The sequence below is a fragment of the Ranitomeya imitator genome, chromosome 5, assembly GCF_032444005.1.
Source record: "Ranitomeya imitator isolate aRanImi1 chromosome 5, aRanImi1.pri, whole genome shotgun sequence".
Lineage (NCBI taxonomy): Eukaryota > Metazoa > Chordata > Amphibia > Anura > Dendrobatidae > Ranitomeya > Ranitomeya imitator.
In genome coordinates this window covers 493,826,241-493,852,053 of record NC_091286.1, presented here as the reverse complement: position 1 = coordinate 493,852,053, position 25,813 = coordinate 493,826,241, and the positions used below count along the sequence as shown (strand labels likewise).

The 25,813-nt window shown below is 47.0% G+C and overlaps 1 protein-coding gene across 1 annotated transcript in view; it reads left to right on the top strand.

Annotated features, from left to right (window-relative positions):
- The window catches only part of NMD3 (NMD3 ribosome export adaptor), a 63,775-nt gene that overhangs the window by 6,355 nt on the left and 31,607 nt on the right, over positions 1-25,813 (top strand). Inside the window, exons 2-8 of the mRNA XM_069727405.1 lie at positions 9,811-9,864; positions 11,090-11,224; positions 16,473-16,569; positions 21,498-21,578; positions 21,772-21,900; positions 23,295-23,385; positions 24,215-24,293. Of these exons, the coding sequence (XP_069583506.1) occupies positions 9,821-9,864; positions 11,090-11,224; positions 16,473-16,569; positions 21,498-21,578; positions 21,772-21,900; positions 23,295-23,385; positions 24,215-24,293 (656 nt within the window). The 5' untranslated portion in view covers positions 9,811-9,820. The remainder of the gene's footprint in view (positions 1-9,810; positions 9,865-11,089; positions 11,225-16,472; positions 16,570-21,497; positions 21,579-21,771; positions 21,901-23,294; positions 23,386-24,214; positions 24,294-25,813) is intronic.

Here is a 25,813-nt window from a genome sequence, read left to right as displayed (position 1 = left end):
GCAGACACCTATGCTATGGCAGCAGTGATTGGGGGGATTACACGGGATGCCGTCCGGTCGCAGACACCTATGCTATGGCAGCAGTGATTGGGGGGATTACACGGGATGCCGTCCGGCCGCAGACACCTATGCTATGGCAGCAGTGATTGGGGGGATTACACGGGGGAGCCGTCCGGCCGCAGACACCTATGCTATGGCAGCAGTGATTGGGGGATTACACGGGGGAGCCGTCCGGCCGCAGACACCTATGCTATGGCAGCAGTGATTGGGGGGATTACACGGGGGAGCCGTCCGGCCGCAGACACCTATGCTATGGCAGCAGTGATTGGGGGGATTACACGGGGGAGCCGTCCGGCCGCAGACACCTCTACTATGGCAACAGTGATTGGGGGGATTACACGGGATGCCGTCCGGCCGCAGACACCTATGCTATGGCAGCAGTGATTGGGGGGATTACACGGGGGAGCCGTCCGGCCGCAGACACCTATGCTATGGCAGCAGTGATTGGGGGGATTACACGGGGGAGCCGTCCGGCCGCAGACACCTCTACTATGGCAGCAGTGATTGGGGGGATTACACGGGATGCCGTCCGGCCGCAGACACCTCTACTATGGCAACAGTGATTGGGGGGATTACACGGGATGCCGTCCGGTTGCAGACACCTCTACTATGGCAGCAGTGATTGGGGGGATTACACTGGGAGCCGTCTGGCCGCAGACACCTATGCTATGGCAGCAGTGATTGGGGGGATTACACGGGGAGCCGTCTGGCCGCAGACACCTCTACTATGGCAGCAGTGATCGGGGGGATTACATGGGGGAGCCGTCTGGCCGCAGACACCTCTACTATGGCAGCAGTGATCGGGGGGATTGCACGGGGGAGCCGTCCGGTCGCAGACACCTATGCTCTGACAGCAGTGATTGGGGGGATTACACGGGGGAGCCGTCCGGCCGCAGACACCTATGCTCTGGCAGCAGTGATTGGGGGGATTACATGGGGGAGCCGTCCGGCCGCAGACACCTATGCTCTGGCAGCAGTGATTGGGGGGATTACACGGGGGAGCCGTCCGGCCGCAGACACCTATGCTCTGGCAGCAGTTATTGGGGGAATTACACGGGGGAGCCGTCCGGCCGCAGACACCTATGCTATGGCAGCAGTGATTGGGGGGATTACACGGGGGAGCCGTCCGGCCGCAGACACCTATGCTCTGGCAGCAGTGATTGGGGGGATTACACGGGGGAGCCGTCCGGCCGCAGACACCTATGCTCTGGCAGCAGTGATTGGGGGGATTACACGGGGGAGCCGTCCGGCCGCAGACACCTATGCTCTGGCAGCAGTGATTGGGGGGATTACACGGGGGAGCCGTCCGGCCGCAGACACCTCTACTATGGCAGCAGTGATTGGGGGGATTACACGGGATACCGTCCGGCCGCAGACACCTCTACTATGGCAGCAGTGATTGGGATTACATGGGGGAGCCGTCTGGCCGCAGACACCTCTACTATGGCAGCAGTGATCGGGGGGATTGCACGGGGGAGCCGTCCGGTCGCAGACACCTATGCTCTGGCAGCAGTGATTGGGGGGATTACACGGGGGAGCCGTCCGGCCGCAGACACCTATGCTATGGCAGCAGTGATTGGGGGGATTACACGGGGGAGCCGTCCGGCCGCAGACACCTATGCTCTGGCAGCAGTGATTGGGGGGATTACACGGGGGAGCCGTCCGGCCGCAGACACCTATGCTCTGGCAGCAGTGATTGGGGGGATTACACGGGGGAGCCGTCCGGCCGCAGACACCTATGCTATGGCAGCAGTGATTGGGGGGATTACACGGGGAAGCCGTCCGGCCGCAGACACCTCTACTATGGCAGCAGTGATTGGGGGGATTACACGGGGGAGCCGTCCGGCTGCAGACACCTCTACTATGGCAGCAGTGATTGGGGGGATTACACGGGAGCCGCCGCGGACACTATGGCAGCAGCTGGTGATGAGGCGTCTGTATCTTGTCCCCTGACACGTGGCTGATCATAGGTCATTTTATGTAAGAGACAAATCTGCTGGATCCCTTTAAACCCAGTGATCTGCCAGGACTGGGTGTGAGCAGATCCCGATGTGGTGACCTCTTGTCAGCAGAGCCTCTGTGGTGGGCTCACACACGGCCCCTTATCACGCTGGTCACATTGGCTTTCTGGAGTAAAGCTACATGTTGTTGTTTTTTCTCTATCGCCTTTCATTGGGGGACACAGGAACCATGGGTGTATGCTGCTGCCACTAGGAGGCTGACACTATGCAAATAAAAAAAGTTAGCTCCTCCTCTGCAGTGTACACCCTACCGGCAGGAAGTAGGATATCCAGTTTAGCTTAGTGTCAGTAGGAGGTGGACACGGGTCTTTCATTAGACCCTTATCTACCTCAATGTGCGTCGTTTCTTTTCAGATTTTTCCAGAGGGATACAGGGTGAACAGTCACACCTGTAGTCCCACTATGCGGACTATGAGTACGGCGTGTACTGCCACCCCGTATCCTCATAGATCCCTCTCCAGGACCAAGATCCTAGCACACCAGCGTGCTCAGAAGTCCGGTCCTGGCTCCGTCCCCCACCCACTCGCCCACCAGAGCCTGTCGGTTGGAGGAGACGAGGACGTCCATCACAGCTCCGTGGACGTCTGATACCTTCAGGTTAGTAACTGCGTGGGATGTTTAGGTGAGTATTTCCCCTAAATTTCCAGATCTTCCCCTTACTCTCTCACGGTGTGGGGGAGTAGTTGGCCCTAAATACGCTGCACTATCTTCTATGGCGGCGCTGATTTTATTTTAAAAGGGATCCTAGGGGCACCAAGACGAGCAGTGGCTCTGCACTACGGGCTATCCCCTTCATCGGGGCCGCAGTGCCCTCCCTGCGGCCACACTGCGCAGCGGCCGCAATGTCACTTTTCTGGCGACGCCGGCACCGCTCCCCCCTGCGGCCGCCCTGCGGGCTTCGGCGCCGCGATCCCCTTTCCGGCGGCGCCGGCCTCTAATTTAGGTCCCAGCTTCTGCCGGGGCCTACTTCGGCGCCGCGTCACGTCCTCCCTGCGGCTCTGGCAGGCTGCCGCGCTGCTCTGCGGTGCACTGTTCCGGGGCCGCGGTTTCTTTTCCAGCGGCGCCGGCCTCTCCTTTAGGTCCCGGCTTCAGCTGGGGCCTACTTCGGCGCCACGTCCCGTCCCTGCGGTCCTGGCAGGCTGCCGCGCTGCTCTGCGGTGCACTGTTCCGGGGCCGCGGTCTCTTTTCCAGCGGCACCGGCCTCTAATTTAGGTCCCGGCTCCCGCCGGGGCCTACTTCCGGTACCGCGCTCCTTCACTTCCGCTTTCTTCGGGCGGGCTTTCTCCCGCCCGACAAACTGTGCCCTGCAATCTCCGCCTACCGGCGCCATGTGGGCTGTCTCCGCCCCTTCCCCCACGTCGCTGCTGAGCCAGGGCAGGAGATTCCAACGTGCTCGCATTTTCTCCTGGGGGCACAGCACATCATCTGCGCGGATCACACCAGAGGCTGCAGGGCAGCAGCTCCATCTTTCTGTTCCACTGCTGTTCTTCAGGCCTGCAGTAAGTTCCGGACAAGAGTGCCCCAGATGTGTCTACCTGCTCTCCTAGGGGCTATTGTTCCTGAGGAGCATCTTCCAAGCCGTGCAGCCTTCCATCTGGACACCGCAGCGCCTGCCGTGAGTACCTCTGCACCGCAGTTTGACTCAAACCCCTAATCTTCTGACATTTCCCTTATGGGCCCGTTCGGTCTAATTTTAAGGGAGGTCGCTCCCGGCCTCCTACCTTTTCCTGTGTCTTAGTGAAACACTTTCAGGGTTCGCCTTGTAACCACAAGCTCCCTTCAGGCAGGCCTGCAGCAACCCACATTTTGTTCCCGCTGCTCCGCCTCAGAGCGAAGTCCCCACCCCAGGTTGGGCCTCCCCTCTGTCTCTATCAGTAGCGGATCTCACACGGGTGTCCCAGACCCTTGTGTCCGTGCTCGATCGGTTGCCCCTGCAGCCTTCCGTAGTAGCCAGCGGGTCGCAGGAAGCTCTGTCCGAGTTTTCCAATACAGGCCGCGAAAGATTGTCGGGAACGCCAGTCTGAGTTATCTTCTCGGTCCATCTCGCCCCACAGTCTTTCTCTGCGGTCGAGTTTCCCCTTATCCTCCCCCCCCCCCCCCCCCCCCCTGAGTCAGGCGAGGCTTTCTCTGATGTACCTTCGGAGGATAATTTGGGGCCGGAGTCGAACCATATCTTATCATGAGGGATATGGTTCAAAGCCTCGTTGGAGCGTCCAATCTGACTTGTGGCTACAAAGATTCCTCTACGAAACCTGCAGATCAGGCGGTTTCGTTTAGACGGTCTAAACTACCTCCCAAGGGATTCGCTCCTCATCCTGAATCGAGGAGCTTCTGGCCAGAGAAAGAGCGAATTCGACCAGACGTTCTCAAAGAGGAAAGCGTCTTGGAGTCTCATATCTCTTTCCTCCGGATCTCATCGCCAACTGGAATGAGAGGTGATGGAGAACGACCTCTCCCCCTGTGGATCCGCCGGCCGAAGGGGCTAAAACAACTCCATTGGGGCATTCTAGCCGGAGCTCCACCAGACTGGCTGGCGGAAGTTACCACCCAGATTACTCATGCCGGGGAATAATGTGTTCTCTGGACGTCGCGTCTTCTGCCGCTCAGACACCCGGTAATGTTGTTGCCAGCCGTCGTTCTGTTTGGCTCAAGAGTCATCAAAGAAGTCCCTTACGAGCCTGGCTTTTTCAAGGATCACGTCCTTTCGGTTCCAAGCTGGACCAAGTTATTAAGGACGCCACTGGCGGCACCAGTTCTCTTAGGCGGCAACTTCGGTCCTTTTCGGCCTTTTTTGCGTCGTTTCGCGGCATCAGATTCCTTTTCGCAACAGAGGCCACAGGCACGTTAAGAAAATAAGGTATTCTTCGACTCACTCCTTCCTGGCGTCCCCGCTACTCCTAAGGTGGATTCTCCAGGTCCAGGACTGGAAGTTCCACCTAGGCATGACCCACGACTAGACTCTAGCCCGTTTCTCCTGTTCCTCAGGGACGTCTGGGTCTCCTCAGTAGAGGACGCATGGGCCAGGGCACTTGTATCCTCTAGATACAAAATCTTCATTTCACGGCCCTGGGATCGTTTTCTTCGAATCCCAACCTCCAAGAGACCCCGCTCTAGTCCCGGGTTTCTTTACAGCCATTGTTTCCCTCCTTAGATCCGGGGTAATCGTTCCCGTCCCAGAACAGGAACGGTTCAACGGTTCACAGGCTTCTCTTCGAATCAGAGGACGACAAGGTTCGTCCCAGTCCGGATCTCAATTTGCTGAACAGGAGGTTTCGTCGGAGACACTTCAGGATGATATTCCCTCGTTCAGTAATCGCTTCCATGGAGGCTCAGGAATTTCGGTTTCAGGCTCCCGAAAGTCTATCCATCTTCCCGACACTCTAGCCATTGCGGGTGGCTCGTCAACAGGAAGAAGTTCCATCTTGTTCAGCGCCTCGTATCTCCGGGCATGTTCTTCGACACTTGTCGGACCAGAGTCTTCCTTCCCGAACACAGGATATCCCTCCTTTGTCAGGAAGTTTGCTTGCTCCAGGGTTTTCGGCTCCCCTCCTTTCCGATGGGCCTTAAAGGTCCTAAGGAGGTTGGTTGCAACATCGGGAGCAATTTTCCCTTCGCCCGTTTCATTCAAGACTTCTTCAGCAGGCTATTCTATCACAGGGGGACAGGTATGTCTTCTCCCTGCATCGTCTGATCCGGCTTTCCCCCCGGGTCAAACGGTTCCTCGACTGGTGGCCGAGGTCACTTCTCTTATCCCAGAGTAGATCCTTCACAGCATATCTTTCCTTTCAGTTCCCTGGCAGGTGGTGACGACGGACGTCAGCCCGCTCGGTGGAGGCGCGGGGCTTTGTCACCTGTTCTTTTCAGGGTTGTTGGTCGGTGCAGGAGTCCTCCTTGCCGATCAATGTCCTCGAGTTCCGGATCATCTTTCTGTCTTTCCTTCACTGGGTAAGGATTCTCAGCAGCCTAGACAGACAATGACACAGCAGTGGCATATATCTACCACCAGGGGTGGACTCGGCGGTCTCTGGCCTCGGCCGAGTTTCCAGGATCCTCCTTTGGATAAAGGTAACGGTCCTGGTGAGCTCCGCAGTGCATGTCCCCAGCGTGGACATTTAGGCCGCCGACTTCCTCGGCCGCGAGGGCCTTGTGGCAGGGGACTGGTACTTCAGGAGGTTTCCTATCGGATTGCTCTTCGATTGGGGGACTCCAGATGTGCACCTCATGGCGTCCCGATTGAATAGGAAGGTCCCTTGGGTCGGTCCAAGGTCCCGCGATCCTCTCACAGTGGTGTTAACACTTTGGCCATTCCTTGGTTGCAGTTCGCGCTCCCCTATCGGTTCCCACCCCTTTCCCTTGCTTTCCAAGCTGTCGAAAAGATCAAGGCGGGATGGGTGTCGGTCATTCTGATCGTCCCGGATTGGCCCAGGAGGTCTTGGTTTGCGGACATCATCAATCTTCTCCCGGTCACCCCTGGCGCCTTCCAAACAGACCCGATCTGCTGTCTCAGGGTCCGATCTGCCACCCGAATTATCGGTCGCTCAGTCTAACGGCGTGGCTGTGGACTCCACAGTTCTAAGAGCGTCCGGTCTTTCGGCCCGGATGGGTCACGCTATAATCCAGGCTAGGAAGCCTTCGTCTTCTTTCAGGATCTACTATCGTACCTGAAAGGCTTACTTTCGTTGGTGCGAGTCCAACCGCTTTTCACCTATGTCCTTTCCCTGCCTTCCATTTGGTTTTCCTTCAGGCAGGACTGGATTTGGGCTTCGCTCTCAGTTCCATAAAGGGCCAGGTTCCTGCGCTCTTCTTCCCTTTAAGAAGACGTTATCTTCTCAGCCACAGGTTAAGACCTTCCTTCAAGGAGTAGCCCACTCTGTCCCTCTGTACAGGGCCTCTGTGGATTCATGGGATTTAAAGGTTGTGCTGGTTATTCTCAGGGGTTCCCCCCTTTTGAGCCTCTCGGGGAGTTTTCCCTGTCAGTTCTATCTCGGAAGGTGGCTTTTCTCAAGTCTATCTCTTCGATCCGCCGCGTGTTTGAGTTGGCGGCCATTTCTTGCCGACCTCCTTTATGGTTTTTCCATTTGGTTTTCCTTTATGGTTTTTCCACCAGGACAAGGTGGTCCCAGGCCTCCGCCTTCCTTCTTTTCACGAGGTGGTTTTCATCTTTCCACCTCAGCGAGGACATCGTTTTGCCTTCCTTTTGTCCAGCTCCGACTCATCCTCTGGAGCGATCGTTGTACAGGCTGGACCCCGTCAGGGCAGTGAGGATCTCCCTGGCTAGCACGGCCGCTTTCCGAAAGATGGATTCTCTTTTCGTCATCCTTGATGGCGTGCGTAGAGACCTGCTGGCTTCCAAGGCGACTATTGTTCGCTCGATCAGAACGGCAATTTTGGAAGCTTACCGGGTCAAGAACAGAGTGCCCCTCCTGAGATAAAGGCTCACTCTACCCGGGCAGTCGGCGCTTCCAGTGTGGTACGTCACAGGGGCTTTCGCCGACGGCTTTGCAAAGCGGCAACCTGGTCTTCCATCCACACGTTTCGCCGGACTACGGCGGACTCCAGCCTGGGCAGAAGGATCCTGCAGGCGGCAGTGGTGAGTCCTCGTACTTGATGGAAGTCTGTTTTTCCCACCCCAGGGACTGCTTTGGGACGTCCCATGGTTTCTGTGTCCCCCAATGAAAGGCGATAGAGAAAACAGGATTTTTGGTTGCTTACCGTAAAATCTGTTTCTCGGAGCCTTCATTGGGGGACACAGCTCCCTCCCAAGTTGAACAGCTCTGTTTACTGTATACGTTTGAGTTCTTTGAATACTCTTTGAGTGCTTGAAACTGTTAATCTATGGAGCGCCGTGGAATTTGTTGGCGCTATGTGGATAAAGTTTATTATGTTATTATTATTCTTTCTCTTTTACACGTTGCTTCTCCTACTGCTTTCTCACTAACTGAATATCCTACTTCCTGTCGGTAGGGTGTACACTGCAGAGGAGGAGCTAACTTTTTTATTTGCATAGTGTCAGCCTCCTAGTGGCAGCAGCATACACCCATGGTTTCTGTGTCCCCCAATGAAGGCTCCGAGAAACAGATTTTACGGTAAGCAACCAAAAATCCTGTTTTTACGCAACTTTTGGGGCTTTTTTTTTTTTTTTACTTGAATCCTGAGCCCCTCTGCCATCTTTTTGGAAAGTGGGCGGAGTTGAGCCAGAGGGGGTGTGGCCGATCACGTGCCATTTATTACATGGGATAGCTACTAGTTTTGTATTGCAGTACCTGATTAGTGTGTGACAGGCGGCAGCCCCCGACCAGCTGTTTCTGGCGGCCAGAAGGTCTCAGATCCTGCTCCGTCATTTCTGTGGAGGCCTCTGCGGATGAATAGCGGGTGGATCTGGAGCAGGGGCTGTGGGTGTTCTGGCAGCCCCCGAGACTGTGCCAGGTGTCGCACCCCCTCACCCATCAGATAGTGATGGCCTGTCCTAAGGGAGCAGCCGGCCGTGCACATCTGATGGTGATCGGACCGCTGTGCGTGAACTGGCCGCAGCCCTTATAACCCGAGCATGATGGCTGCATAGAAATACATGAATCTGTGGCACTCTGGTCTGGAGAGCCGCCGGCCAGTCCACACACTGTGTGCCAATCCCCGGCTGATTTATATGGCCGTCTGGCAATCAATAAAAAAGTAGTGGCCAACGCCTTTAATATTTACGCAACAAAAGTGTTATAAATGGCGACAGAACCGAGCGTGATTTCATGGTGGCCCCAGCAGCCTCAGATCCATTAGCCGGAGCATCTTACGCCATGAAGGCCAGTGCACAGAACTAGATAAATCTGAGCCGTTGTGGATCGTCTGTTTTCACATGTGGAGCACGTGCGCATTATTATCTGTGTAGTTGTCCACATGATGCGGACCAGGGCCTGGACCAATCCTGGGCACATTATCTGTGAGCTCTTGGGTTTTAACATTGTAATGGTCTGGAGAAGATATTTATTTTTTCATATGAGAAAACCACTGATGGTAAAAACTGACAGCAAATACCGATAATCCCCCCTGACGTGCTTGTTCACTTTCAACCAAAAAATCACCGCAAACATCTGATTGAAGCGTTACCAGTAGACTTGGGATCCATCATCCTCATCAGTGATCGGCAAATCTGCAGGAAAGGACCATGGAACGGCTGAATCTGTGCGCTTATTATGTGGCCGCTGGCAGGTAGACCGCCATTCATTGCACAAGCAGAACATGAGCTGCTGTGGATCCTGAATGGTCAGCGCCAGTTATTGCTGTGGATTCTTTTCTCCCCGTGCGGCTGTGATTCCAAATGTCATCCATGTTGCTGCTACAGTAATATTTAGCTGATGTTCCACCCGGGACCTGCAGATGGAAAATCTACTGTTACTGACTGACATTGTGCACAACAGACACATGTCCTAGTTTGTGGACCAAATTCGCCCATTCAAGTGACTGAGTCCCCAGAGAAACCGCACTCTTCCGAGCTGGTGATCACGTGGGCTGTGAGGTTGGGGACCCCAGTCTTTTATTATGAACACTTCTGCCCTTACTGTTTTTGTGCACATGCAGATTGCCAGACATGGATACAGAAGGAGGAGATGTCCTTTCTTTATATCTTCCATCCACTTTGCGTCCACTTCTGGCCATTGAGTTAGGCCGCTGTTAGTCATCCATAACTTCTTCTCAAGAAATAGAAATTGTCGAATGTTTATTTGTTTTTATTTTCCAGGTTGTTCAGGATGGAGTACATGACGGGTCCGGCCAAAAGCAGCCAAGGAAACATGTAAGTAGTTATTGTGGAGTGAATGAGTTCTTTAGGCCGGATCCTCCCCCGTGTGTTTAGTGACCTGAGCTCAGGCCGACCTCCGCTCTCCCCATAGCCTCAGCCATATATGAGGCTGTTGTTCGGGTCAGGAGTCTCCCAGCCAGTCCATACTGGGACCACATAATACTGATGTGTAATACTGGCCTAATGCTTTATAACTGATCAGTGGGGCTCGGACCCCTGGCACCCTTCCAATAAGGTGTATGGAGCTGTGGCGGACCAAGTGTATATTCAAGTAGCCGATTGGTCGAGCTGTGAGGAGTCTGACCCCTATCTAATATTGATGACCTATTGAAGGATAGATTGTCAGATATGGAACCCCCCCCAGATGTTGTCTGCATGTGTTAGATGGGATATTTGGTTACAAACTTGCTGTAGGTTTCATCCTTTATATTACAAAGTGTGTGACATTTGCCTTGAGTTTCTGCAGCTGGGATTTGTTGAGATGTCCTCCATTTGGTCAGCGCTGTATTACACTTTTATTTGTGGCACAGTATATTTGCAGCAAAATCTGCGCTTGTTACACGTGGGTTCTGCTGCAGATATGCTGTAAGTTAGTCTGCAACTGCGGACTCTCGGCACCAGTTCTCTGCAAATGTGTAGATGATTTCCATAGCTATCTCAGCTGCTTCTCACCAAGCCACACGGTAAATCCACAGCGCAGCACGGCTTGTGAATATACCTTTAAATGGTGTGAAAGGAGAGCCAAGTAACTCCTCATTCACTCACTGTTCACATCTGCACAGTTATTTTTTCTTTTAGTCACTTATATAGCGCCATTAATTCCACAGACATTATCATTGTCCCCATTGGGGCTCACAATCTAGATTCCCTATCAGTATGTCCGGAGAACCCGGAGGAAACCCACGCAAACACGGGGAGAACATACAAACTCCTTGCAGATGTTTCCTTGGTGGTGCTAACCACTGAGCCACCGTGCTGCTCATTTATGAAGACTTGTTATTTTATCCTCGGTTCTATAGTACTGAGACCATTACAAAGATGCTCCATATTTCTGTAAAGACGCTGTGCGGTTAGAACATCTTAATCTCTTGTTCTCATCTGATGCTCGGATAGTTCGTGTTACTTATGGTATATAACAAGGATCATATCTCGCCTTCAGCAGAAGGAATAGCTCCAAGCTTGTATTTTGGAAGTTATCTTCATGTGTTTTTCTTTTTAGCCTCTGTTGCCAATGTGGGGTTCCAATCCCCCCAAACCCTGCAAATATGTGTGTGGCCTGCTTGCGGACACAAGTTGACATCAGTGAAGGGATCCCGAAGCAAGTGTCAGTCCATTTCTGCAAACAGTGTGAACGGTGAGTACGAAACCACAGACATTTCCGCTCCTCCAGCCATAATACACTCCATGTAATATTAGATGTACAGTAAATCTCCACACTTATTGGCTTTATAAACACCTGTAGAATTCACTTTTTTTATTTCAGTTATTTTAAGGTGAGATTTTTTTAATTTCCAACATTTCGTCCATATTTTATTTCCAGATTTATTCTGATGTACAATAAAAAATTACATTGCAGTACTGTTAGCGAGAAAAATCGATGTAAATACTTTTCTGTCCAAAGATGGAAAAATTATACCTTTATTGGCTAACCAAAAAAAATTCACTACTGTTCAAAAGTTTAGGGTCACTTAGAAATTTCCTTATTTTTGAAAGAAAAGCACAGTTTTTTCCAATGAAGCTAACACTAAATGATTCAGAAATACACTCTATACATTGTTAATGTGGTAAATGACTATTCTCGCTGCAAACGTCTGGTGTGTAATGCAGTATCTTCATAGGTGTATAGAGGCCCATTTCCAACAACCATCACTCCAGTGTTCTTATGGTAATTTGTGTTTGCTAACTGTATAAGAAGGCTAATGGATGTTTAGAATACCCTTGAAAACCCTTGTGCAAGTATGATAGCACAGCTGAAAACAGTTTGGCTGATTAGAGAACCTATAAACCTGACCTTCCTTTGAGCTTGTTGAGAATCTGGAGCATTACATTTGTTGGTTTCATTAAACTCTCAAAATGGTCAGAAAAAAAGAACTTTCATGTGAAACTCGACAGTCTATTCTTGTTCTAAGAAATGAAGGCTAAACCATGCGAGAAATTGCCAAGAAACTGAAGATTTCCTACAATGGTGTGTACTACTCCCTCCAGAGGAGAGCACAAGCAGGCTCTAACCAAAGTAGAAAGAAGTGGGAGGCCCCGCTGCACAACTGAGCAACAAGACCAGTACATTAGAGTCTGTAGTTTGACAAATCGATGCCTCATATGTCCTCAACTGGCAGCTTCATTAAATAGTACACGCAAAACGATAGTGTCAACGTCTACAGAGAAGAGGTGATTCCGGGATGCTGGCCTTCATGGCAGAGTGGCAACTAAAAAGCCATATCTGAGACTGGCTAATAAAAGGAAAATATTAATATGGGCAAAAGAACACAGACATTGGGCAGAGGAAGATTGGAAAAAGAGTTATGGACAGACAAATCCAAGTTTGAGGTGTTTGGATCACACAGAAGAACATTTGTGAGACACAGAACAACTGAAAAGATGCTGGAAGAGTGTATGAAGCCATCTGTGAAGCATGGTGGAGGTAATGTGATGGTCTGGGGTTGCTTTGGTGCTGGTAAAGTGGGAGACTTATACAAGATAAAAGGGATTTTGAATAAGGCTACTTTCACACTGGCGTTTTTTTGAATACGTCGCAATGCGTCGTTTATGGCAAAAAACGCATCCTGCAAAGTTGTTTGCAGGATGCGTTTTTGCCCCATAGATTAACATTAGCGACGCATTGCGACGCTTTGCCACACGTCGCAACCATCGTGCGACTGTTGCGGCGGACCGCCGGGAGCAAAAAACATGTAACGTTTTTTGCTCCTGACCGACCGCTTTTTCCGAACGCGCATGCGCGGCTGGAATTCCGCCCCCACCTCTCCCCGCACCTCACAATGGGGCAGCGGATGCGCCGGAGAAATGCATCCGCTGCACCCGTTGTGCAGTGCGTCAATCGCTAGCGTCGGAATCTCTGCCCCATTGAGCTGTTGTGGGAGCAGCTTGACTGTATGGTAAGCAAAAAGTGCCCATCAAGCCAAACCAACTTGTGGGAGGGGGTTCTAGAAGCATGGGGTGAAATTTCTCCAGATTACCTCAGCAAATTAACTGCTAGAATGCCAAAGGTCTCCAATGCTGTAATTGCTGCAAAGGGAGCATTCTTTGATGAAAGCAAAGTTTGAAGGAGAAAATTATTTCAAATCTATTTTTCCTACCTTGTCAATGTCTGGACTAGATTTTAAATTCATTTGGCAACTCATTTGATTAATAAAAGTACGAGTTTTCATGGAAAACACAAAATTGGGTGACCCTAAACTTTTGAACGGTAGTGTATATTTGCAGCTTTCAGAGCACAGAGGCTGCGTGTTCAGGCTGGATTATAAATGAATTAAGACGAGCACAACATATAAGCGATATTACAGCAGCACGTTTGTTCATGAGGTGGAAGGCGAGATGTCTCCTAAAGATATGAAATCCTATGGAGGAACATCACCCCGTCTGCTGTTGTGACCATCATGACTGTTGTTATAGCATTTGATTGACAGCGCCTTATTACAGCCGGTACATCCATTAATTGGCGCTTCGGTGTCCAAATGCTGTTTTGGTCATATAGGAAAATGCAATGTAAAATTGTCGAACTACAAGTACCAGAAGAGTACTGGTCCTGCACATCTCATGAATAAAAGCCGTAGTTACTGTCTGAAACATACACATTTCAGGGGTGCAACCCCTACTTTTAATAACCAAGACAAATTTTGGTAATTTGATGAAGGAATACTCCCTTGAATTTGAAGAAGGGGTACACCTTCTTTTACTGACTTATGAGAAGCACTGAGCCTATAGTACTTGTAGTTCCACAAGTTCTTGGGCTTTTTTTGAAGGGACTTTAACATTGATAGCCTATCCTTACGATAGGTCATCGGTGTCTGATCGGTGGGGGCTCATCACCTGGCACCCACACGTCGATCAGCTGTTCCATTGTCTGCTGGAGCTGCTCAGTTACGGACATGCACAGCTCTGTCGACAGACTAGGGCCACAGCCGGGTACTGCACAGCCGTCACATATTACAGTCCATAGGGGGTGGCTGTACAGTATCTGGACGCGGACACTATTCTGTTGGCAGCTGTTTGGCTCTAACTGAGCAGTTTCTGCACCAGGAACAGCTGATCGGCAGCGGTGCACCCCACAGATCAGGCATTGAGGACCTATCAAGATAGGCCATCAATGTTAACGTCCCATACAATCCCTTTAATAGGAAAAAATGAAGTACCTGACATTTTTCCTCTTTATCGGTAATGCCTAATTCTTAGACAGTGGAAGCTTAGACTACACAGTCTTAAATGGAACCTGCCGTCAGATTTATGTTGCCGGGACCATGATCAGCATGAGTCACGATTATACAAATAGGTGGCCTGGCTCACTTTGTTAGACATTTGGGCCTACACTTTTGTGCATGTTAGACTATTTTATATTTTAAAATAATGTGAGCAGGATAGTAAAGGACTTAAAAATCATTACTAAAATAAAAAAAAAAAACAATTTATTTCCATAATATTGCATATACGTTTTACAGCAATTTTCTGTGAAGCTGATTCTTTTAGAGCAGAAAATCCTCCAAAAGGTGCAGAAGGCAAAATAAGAAAAGGTAATGCTGTCCAGAACTGCTCATTGTTATCTAATATATAATTGCCTAGAATACTACTTCCTGCAATTTGTGCCAACTTCCGTGGCTTTGTCCGGAGCTAATGTCCGGAGCTAATGTCCGGAGCTAATGTCCGGAGATAAGTGATTTCAACAGTGTCCAGTGTCTGATTGGTTGCCGCCTGCTGCGAGCGACCAATCAGAAACGTGCCGTACTGTGACACACTCCGCCCGCCATTTTGGTGTGATTTTTGAATTTTTACCTCACAGCAAGTTTCTACTGCGTGGAGGCGGGCCCAGTGACGTTGCTCTTCAAGCTCCTGCCCAATTTCGTCAAAAAAATGATAATACCATTTACCAAAACTATATATATTTAGTTGTGAAGTGGTTCAGTGACATTTTCACACCAATTTTGAACTTTTGTTTGGTGTTTTCTCCATATACTGCCTATTATTTTTGTTCTTTCTTACTATTATTTATTAATTGTATTATTCTTACATTTGAATAAATAAAGTATATATGGATTCTAGACTCCCGATTCTTTAGAATCGGGCTGCCATCTAGTAACAAATAAACTCCCAGCTTGAATACAAGATACTGTGACCAGGCAGCATCCTTTAGGTTAGATGAGCGATTGCGGCTTTCCTCTTGCCGGATGTTCTCAAGGTCAAAGATGTTTGTCTACAAATAAACAGATTCCCTATGAAACAGAGTAGCCAAGACAAAGCGTAGAGCAATTCACTAATGTCTTGTTTTAAAATAAGAGCATAGAATGATCAGTACGTCAACGTAAACTAGTTTTGGAAACTAAAACCATACTCTCAACATCTTGCTCGTCACAGGGTTTCGCCCTTTTGGCTTCTTCCAGGGCTCGGTCAGGACACGGAATATATGGCCAATGTATGCTGTTTGATTGGAAGACTTGCAAGATCAAAGTATCTTTGTGAAAGCCATAAGCACTGTGATAGTTTTGTGCAACTCTAACTTTGCAAGTTAGACCATGCACCCTTTAAGTGAGGCCATATCCCTTTGTGAAACGAAGCACAAAGGGTCTTAAATATGTAAGAAACGTGCAAGTCATAAAAGAAATTTTTAATGTAAATTACAGAATTCTGGCATATTTAGATTCATATAACCATTGTGTTTTTAAAAGGAAAAATAAAGTTTCCTAGAAGACCTTTTTCATTAGTATTTTTAAAAAATATAAAACCATCACAATAACATGTTACAATGCCCGATATGTGAATCCTGCCTAAAAAAAAAAAAAAAGCCTTTTACTCCAAGAATATAGTTTTTGGATGTCCGAAAATGCAAACTCCTGAAAATTAAACTGTCATCATTGTGTTAGTTAAATAGAATACCTGACGATAAGAAACATTGTAATATATACGATCAGAAAACTCTACTTTCTCCTCCTGGACTGATTTTTCTTTCCCTATTCAGGGGCAAAGTGTGTAAGATCTGTTTTCCCATCACTGAGATAACAGATGACGGTGCTTATGATATAGGGCAGAGCTGGAGACGCCTTCTGCTGCAGGGTCCCCTGGAAGGACAGTTACCGTTCTCCATAGAACCTTATGAGCACCAACTGACATCTCCTATCTGAGTAATGAGAAAATCTGTATTCACTGAAGATAGATTTTACCCCTGAATTGAGAATTTTGAGAATGATCGATCAGTCCAGGAGGAGGAGGAAAAGCAGATTTCTCTAATAAGATGTATTACAAAGTTTCTTATTTTCAAAGAAAGAAACCATTAAATCAATGGTAGCTCTTCAAGATGTGCTCAGTCCAGTATGAATGAACTGGTGGAGTAATGAGCTGTGAGTGACTATTTATGTTGTTCTCATTTTTTTGCTTAGCTATCTACAACCTCCCGGAACATGGATCCAGTGCGCTTTGGAGTCGAGAGAGCTGCTCACGTTGTGTCTCAAAAAACTGAAGGCTTCTTTGAGCAAGGTGTGACTGCAGAACGTCAAGTATGTTTCTAGAATTGTTACCGGACAGATGCAGCAATAATTAACCAATTGCCAAAAATGGATGTATTGGTACGTTATTGTGATCGTGCAGGAGCAGAAGCTGTGCCCGGGCGATTGTCGCCGGATCTTGGCTTAACTGATAGGTGGGCCGCAGATGTCATGGCCAGGGGCAGCACAGTCACTGTGCCTGGCTGTTTAACCCTCTAAATGCCACAATCAATGTGGAACGTAGCATTTAGAAGGCTTTGAGACGGGACAAATCTCTGTTGCAGGCGTGTATGTGCAGTGTGTTCTAGTGTCTCCACCAGGAGTACGTGACGCATTGCTGATACTTCTATAGACTATACTGTACAGAGATCGTCCTGGTCCCCTGTACGGCTCTGTCTAATGTCTCGTTACATGCCCCTGGGCCAATTTCATTACCAGTATGTTCTTAGAATGATGAAAGGAACCAGAGGAACCCAGACAACCATAATAACATACAAGCTCCATACACACGATGGTGTAGATGTAAGAAAACCACTAGTGTGCCCTACTGAAAGAATCCAAAATGCAGATTCTCGTTGTAAAGAGCCTCCGTGCACTGATTTGGCCACATAATCAAAACTTTTTTGTGATCTTCATCAGTGACCTAGAACCACTAAAGATATTCCGTGGCCTGACCAGTTGGTTTCATGTGTAGCGCTGACCTGGAGATTACGGTCTCCGAGCCACAAACACACCATCAGGGTGATCGGCTTATTCCGTCTTGGCATCGCCTTCTATTTCTGCCCGGCATGGAGCTAAATCCAGTTAGCGACCTGTAATGTTTGTGTTTGTTGAGGCAGAGTTTCTGTAGAGCAGATCACGTCTCCGCCTGTAGAGTCACACGGCGCCGTAATCTGGTAGATGCAGTTACAGACATGGAATGTGCGCTACATTTATTGGCCAAATGTTGTTGTTTTGTTTTTTTATGTATCTTGTCTTCATGACATATGGTCAGCAAAATGAGGACAATATTTAGAAAAGTAGTGACTTAACTCTTTGCAGTCAGGACAATTTTCACACCTCAATTTTTATATCTAGTTCAGAACAAGTCCATTTTCCTCTGTTCCTGACCAGGCATATTTTCTATGTGTTTGTTTTTAGTTTCCTACATGCAGCTTAAAGACCTCTATTTTTTTTTTCTTGCTTGGATATTCACAATATGCTGCTTTTTTTTCTTGACGTGGCAAAATTAATTATATATCCAAACAAGGCCAAATTTTTGTCACTTTTTATATATTTTTATGGATGGGGGGGGGCTGGAAAGATTAAAAAAAAAATTACAAGTCTATTTTTCACATTTCTAGTTAAGTTTTTTAATGTATCTTTTTATCAAGACTGAAAATGACGACCACTAAGAAGCATTAAAAATGTTTTTCCTATTTCCCGCAGTAATTTTTTAAAATATTGTGGACACTGTTTGAGCTGCTGGATATATATATATATATATATATCACACATATACTTATACATATATATACACACACACACACACACACACACACACACACACACACACACACACACACACTATTCTCCTTGCAAGATCATACACTTCTTTTTAAGGGGCATTTCAACTTTTAAAGGGAATCAGTCAAACCCGGACATATGACCTTGTCTTGTTGCTGAGAAATGTTATATTCTGTCTTTATACTAATAAAGTCTGGAAGAAATCACTGCCTCCTGTCTACCCCCCTCCCATCAGCGTCAGTTACGGCCCCGGAATCCTGCTCCTGCGCCCTGTACTCGCTCAGAAATACATATCTGATCCTCCCTTCTGTGGGCTCTGCATTCAGGGATCTTCTGCGCAGACGCCAGTGGGTCACTGTAACCTCTGGGATGTGCACCGAAAAGATGCTCTCCCCACTTCCTCCCTGCACAGTCATAGCCAGGAACCATGTGGACATGGTGATGACAGGGAGGCAGTGGGGAGAGCACCTTATCAGTGCACACACCTGAGGTCACTTGAGCGGATGTCGCCTGCACAAAAGATCCCTGAATACAGTGCCCACAGAAGGGAGGATGAGGTATGTACAGTACAGACCAAAAGTTTGGACACACCTTCTCATTTAAAGATTTTTCTGTATTTTCATGACTATGAAAATTGTACATTCACACTGAAGGCATCAAAACTATGAATTAACACATGTGGAATTATATACTAACACAAAAGTGTGAAACAACTGAAAATATGTCTTATATTCTAGGTTCTTCAAAGTAGCCACCTTTTGCTTTGATGACTGCTTTGCACTCTCTTGGCATTGTCTTGATGAGCTTCAAGAAGTAGTCACCGGGAATGGTCTTCCAACAATCTTGAAGGAGTTCCCAGAGATGCTTAGCACTTGTTGGCCCTTTTAGCTTCACTTTGTGGTCCAGCTCACCCCAAACCATCTCGATTGGGTTCAGGTCTGGTGACTGTGGAGGCCAGGTCATCTGGCATAGCACCCCATCACTTTCCTTCTTGGTTAAATAGCCCTTACACAGCCTGGAGGTGTGTTTGGGGTCATTGATCTGTTGAAAAATAAATGATGGTCCAACTAAACACAAACCGGATGGAATAGCATGCCGCTGCAAGATGCTGTGGTAGCCATGCTGGTTCAGGATGCCTTCAATTTTGAATAAATCCCCAACCGTGTCACCAGCAAAGCACCTCCACACCATCACACCTCCTCCATGCTTCACGGTGGGAACCAGGCATGTAGAGTCCATCCATTCACCTTTTCTGCGTCGCACAAAGACACGGTGGTTGGAACCAAAGATCTCAAATTTGGACTCTTCAGACCAAAGCACAGATTTCCACTGGTCTAATGTCCATTCCTTGTGTCCTTTAGCCCAAACAAGTCTCTTCTGCTTGTTGCCTGTCCTTAGCAGGGGTTTCCTAGCAGCTATTTTACCATGAATGCCTGCTGCACAAAGTCTCCTCTTAAGAGTTGTTGTAGAGATGTGTCTGCTGCTAGAACTCTGTGTGGCATTGACCTGGTCTCTAATCTGAGCTGCTGTTAACCTGCGATTTCTGAGGCTGGTGACTCGGATAAACTTATCTTCAGAAGCAGAGGTGACTCTTGGTCTTCCTTTCCTGGGGCGGTCCTCATGTGAGCCAGTTTCTTTGTAGCGCTTGATGGTTTTTGCCACTGCACTTTGCACTTTGGGACTCTTTCAAAGTTTTCCAATTTTTTGGACTGACTGACCTTCATTTCTTAAAGTAATGATGGCCACTTGTTTTTCTTTACGTAGCTGCTTTTTTCTTGCCATAATACAAATTCTAACAGTCTATTCAGTAGGTATATCAGCTGTGTATCCACCAGACTTCTGCTCAACACAACTGATGGTCCCAAACCCATTTATAAGGCAAGAAATACCACTTATTAAACCTGACGGGGCACACCTGTGAAGTGGAAACCATTCCCGGTGACTACCTCTTGAAGCTCATCAAGAGAATGCCAAGAGTGGGCAAAGCAGTCATCAAAGCAAAAGGTGGCTACTTTGGAGAACCTAGAATATAAGACATAATTTCAGTTGTTTCACACTTTTTTGTTAAGTATATAATTCCACATGTGTTAATTCATAGTTTTGATGCCTTCAGTGTGAATGTACAATTTGCATAGTCATGAAAATACAGAAAAATCTTTAAATGAGAAGGTGTGTCCAAACTTTTGGTCTGTACTGTATATCTGAGGGAGTGCAGGGCACAGGATTCTGGGGCTGTAACTGATGCTGATGGGAAGGGGTACCGTTATAATGAAGTCAGGAGGTTGTGATTTCTTCCAGGCACCGCACGCCCTGGAGCCTGGAAGAAATCTTTAACATAAGCACAAAATATAACATTTGTCAGCAACAAGACCATTAATATGAGGCATACAGGTATGACTGTTGTAACATTTCTATTACCTGTATGCCCATATTAATAGGTTATTTATGTCCCGGCGGGGACAGATTCCCTCTAAGTGCATTTTGTTTTTGCTGCTTTTCCCTGTAACTAGGGCTGGCCCCAGTTACTCTGCATATTCAGCCTCCTGACTGCACGGTGAAGCTGGTCTGGATCTGTTAGGACATTGCAGCTCCTGCTCCCCCCTCTGCACCCAGCGATCACAGGGATTGTGGAGGAAGCACTGTTATTGCTGCCTATACTTTATAGACAGCACTCATTCAGTATTATATATACAATGATCAGGAAGGCAAAGATGGTATATCGGGAGTAGGCTAGGTGGCTTCCCACCGCTATAGCCGCAGAATCTCGGTACAGGAGTAGAAATGATTGTACTAGCCTGCGATCTTCATATTTGATTAGCGAAATTAGGATTATTATTATTTGATTAGCGAAATTAGGATTATTTAGTCTAGAAAAAAGACGACTGAGGGGCGATCTAATAACCATGTATAAGTATATAAGGGGACAATACAAATATCTCGCTGAGGATCTGTTTATACCAAGGAAGGTGACGGGCACAAGGGGGCATTCTTTGCGTCTGGAGGAGAGAAGGTTTTTCCACCAACATAGAAGAGGATTCTTTACTGTTAGGGCAGTGAGAATCTGGAATTGCTTGCCTGAGGAGGTGGTGATGGCGAACTCAGTCGAGGGGTTCAAGAGAGGCCTGGATGTCTTCCTGGAGCAGAACAATATTGTATCATACAATTATTAGGTTCTGTAGAAGGACGTAGATCTGGGTATTTATTATGACGGAATATAGGCTGAACTGGATGGACAAATGTCTTTTTTCGGCCTTACTAACTATGTTACTATGTTACTATGTTACTATGATGTCACTTGCCCCCCATACCATCTCACTTCATACCTTCTATTCCGCTTCAAGATTTCAAAAGCGTTCTGTGTTCAGAGTATTGATAAAATGAAAGACTGAATGTGTGGGTGCCATTCTCCTTCAGGTGCGTCTTATCGATGCTGGCTTTATTTGGACAGAACCTCATTCAAAGAGACTGAAAGTGAAATTAACAATCCAGAAAGAGGTATGTAGACTCATCGTGCCACATAGGTGTAGTGAAACGCTTGTTACCTCTGTCATCGCGGCTCCAGATTCCTGGAAGTGACGGCAGCCATTCCGAGTATTCTTCAGCCTGGCATCTGTAATTGGAGAAGTGCGGCACGTCTGCACGTCTGTAGCAGTTTAGTAGACGGCTCACACTATGTATTTTCCGACAGGTGATGAATGGCGCAATCCTTCAGCAAGTCTTTGTAGTGGACTATGTGGTAATGTCACAGATGTGTGATGACTGCCATAGAGTAGAAGCTAAGGATTTCTGGAAAGCTGTGGTTCAGGTCCGCCAAAAGGTAAGAAGCTCTGCTGCTTTCCATATAAACAGGGAGATGAATCGAAGCTGGTCAAAGGAAAAGTGTCGAAGTCGTCCATATGCTTCAAAATCCACATCAAATACTGCTCGGTCTTCAATACTTTTCCTATTGATTTTGAAAACTTTCTCGTGGGGAAAAAAAAGAACTGACATGCTACTACTGTTAGGTGGATTTCTGATTAAATTGCCTCCAAGCGGATGAAAAAAAATAAAAGGGAGAACAAATAATGTTAAAAACCACTTGAAAAAAAAAATCTGAACACCTTATAAAATACTTGGGTTCCTGACACAGACTCATCTTAAAAAATGTTATTGAAGTATTCAGCCTAAAAAAAAAAAAAAAAAGGTCTTGTGGCCATATCCTTACTTGTTCCTTAAAAAAAAAAATAATGTGCTCTTCCCTTGCTCCAGCTTTTTGTGCTCAGGTTGGCACCGTTATATTGATTACAATGATACCTGGTGATTAAATCCATGTTTTGGTAGTTTTAATCTTTATTTGCAGTTTTCAGTTATGTCGGAGTCACACTACTGTACAATGTGGCTGAGTGGTATGCAATAAAACATTACGAAGCACTCGGCCCAGTGTTACGCTATGGTGTCGAGTAAAATATTTTTTTCCAAATCTATTATATTCAGTGTGTAAAATAGGGGGAAGGTCACTGAGGGATCAGTGACCTGTCATAAGCCATATAGATGAATATCTAAGCGCTACATAAAGATACCTCCTTACAGGCCGCCCCTAAGCACGAGAATCTCATTAACTGAAAATAAAGATTAAACAACAACCACAAGATGAATTTCATCAACAAGGTATCATTTTAATCAGTATGATGGCGTCAACCTGACACTGTCTTTAGTTTACTCTGCACAATCCTGCTGACAGGTTCCCTTTAAAAGTGCCACCTTATAATATTTGTGGTGAAAATTAATGAACTTTCTTTCCCATGTGAATAATGCTCAGAAGTATGGAGTTCACTTTTTGCAAAGAAATTTGTAGAGCCAGAAAGTAATTTCCATACACGACAAATGTTACTTCTGGGACAAGCCTATCACAAGCAGAAGGCAGGGGAGTCAGGCTGAAGCTGCAGCACATAGGATACACTAAGAATCTGCAATGGCAGATGGCTGACCGCCACTTTTTATCATAAGATAGGACTCTGAACAGAGCAAAGATTATGAAACTATTTTCTCTGCAAAGCCAGAGGCATGATGTGAAATATAGACTGCATTAGCAGAACCATTTCATGGGGAAAAAAAGCCCAAATGGCAAATGACCCAGGTAATGGTGGTATTCTTGGCATGTTTTGCACTTTATGGGCGGAGTTCTGCTTTAAAGTGAATCTTCTATTAGTTATATATTTTGTTCTTCTCCAGGTACTTCATAAGAAGACATTCTACTACTTAGAGCAAATTATTTTGAAACACAGACTTCATCAAAACACCCTACGTGTTAAAGAAATCCACGGTAAGGGAAATTACATTATCAAAGTTTTCATCTCGAAGTGGAAGGCACTGTTATACTCTGGAGAGGGAATGGTTAATGTCATTTTCTATTACGTTTCTAAGATATAAAAGCGTATTTGATAAATGATTACAATAGATCTACAGTGTGTGCCTGCTAAAGAGAATCTCCGCTACCATTTAACAATCTTATATTGAATTTTAGAAGAGACGAATGTATAAAAGCCTATTATGACTTCACGTAGATACATGGAATCGCCTGGCATTGTGCATTCAAGTAATACATGGCTGCTTGGAATAGCAGAAAACTATTCTGTTCTTTCTTTAAAAGAAATTAAGGGTGATATATACTGCAAAATAAAGAGGAAAAGGGAAGGGAGGCAGAAGAATGGACTGGGGGTGGGGTAGGGGATAGTGTATGTACTTATAGTGTGACAGAATCTACTGCGAGATTAGGATAAGTGACCAGATTCTAGCAAATTTAGTGAGTTCATCTGTAGAATTACTTGTAAGTTTTCTGTTGGTCGGGAAACTTGTACCCTAGACTGGGACATGACCACCAGATATGCGATATGGCGATATGTCACCGTGCTGGCTGCATCCGCAAAAACAGATTTAGGCAGGGACCTTATCCCGACACCTTAGCTCCTCGTTGGCCAACTTTATAGTCAGGCTTTGCAGCTCTATTTGTCCCATAGATATGATGGAGCCTGACAGATCCCATTATGCTTCGGTGTTCTGTTGTGCCGCCATCTGCCCGCGGTCCAGCAGTACCTTGTGAGCAGAGCGCTTGGTTATTGACTTACTACATTATTTACCAACTCTGTCTTTAGATGGGCTGGACTTTTACTATGCGTCCAAACAGCATGCTCAGAAGATGGTTGAGTTTCTCCAGTGCACGGTGCCCTGCAGGTATGATTTACTCCTATTTTAATGCTGTTTGCTACCAAGTGGTGTCCTATAAAGACGTCGTATTTAGAAGACTAGTAAAATGCAGCAACTTTTGAAACGTACTCAAGGTTTGGTTTTCACAAAGTTCGCGGCTTCGGTTTTTATAGTGGCAATTTCCATTAGCTATAGATTGGTATAGAGAATGATCAGATAAATTGCAAATGTATATTAACCATTTATTGTGTCATCAAGAACTTAACCCCTTCATGACCTTGGACGTGTCCATTGTGCAGGTCATTACGTACTTGCCGACCTTGGATTTATGGATAAGTCCCGGCGATTTTGTGTGTGATTACTGCCAAGTGTTCAGCGATTCTCACAGCTGACACTCACTGCCAGGAGCGGTGCCCGCAGTTTAGCTCCCTAAATGCTGTGAACAATATCGATCGCAGCATTTAGAAAGCAGAGGGAGGGAGTCCCCTCTGACCTCCGGAGGGTCCGCACTCCCACGACAACATCAGGGGAGCCCGATCATGGCCATGGTGACCCGATGTCATCAACCGGATCACCAGCCTCTAGCAAGTTAGCTGGATCATGTGCAGTGCATGGTTTAACCAAAACTGCCAGGTTATAGAGCATAGCAATGCTGCTGCCTCATTGCTACACTTTAGAACAGCGATCACAGTGCTGAAAGTCAGTCTCATAGCGGTACTAAGTAAAAAAAAAAATAAAAAATGTAAGAATATTTTTTTGAAATCCATGAATAAAAAAAGTACCGTATATACTCGAGTATAAGCCGACCTCCCTAATTTTGCCACAAAAAAACAGGAAAACTTAATGACTCGAGTATAAGCCTGGGGTGGGAAATGCAGCAGCTACCGGTAAATGTCAAAATTAAAAATAGATACCAATAAAAGTAAAATTGAGATATCAGTAGGTTAAGTGTTTTTGAATATCCATATTGAATCAGGAGCCCCATATAATGCTCCATACAGTTTATGATGGCCCCATAAGATGCTCCATATTAAAATGTGCCCCATAAAATTCTGCATAAAGGTTAATAATGACCCCATAAGATGTTCCATAGACATATTTGCCCAATATAATGCTGCACAATTGCTGATTATGGCCCCATAAGATGCTCCATAAAGATATTTGCCCCATATAGTGCTGCACAAACGATTATGGCCCCATACAGTGCTGCACAAACGTTATGGCCCCATATAGTGCTGCACAAGCGTTATGGCCCCATATAGTGCTGCACAAGCATTATGGCCCCATACAGTGCTGCACAAACGTTATGGCCCCATACAGTGCTGCACAAACGTTATTGCCCCATACAGTGCTGCACAAACGTTATGGCCCCATACAGTGCTGCACAAACGTTAAGGTCCCATAGATGCTCCATACAGACACTTGCCCCATTTGCTGTGATAAAAAAAAAATCACATACTCACCTCTCCGTCGCTCAGGCCCCCAGCACTTTCAATATTCACGTGCTCCTCGTTCCGGCGCCGCTCCATCCTCAGCACTGGCGTTCA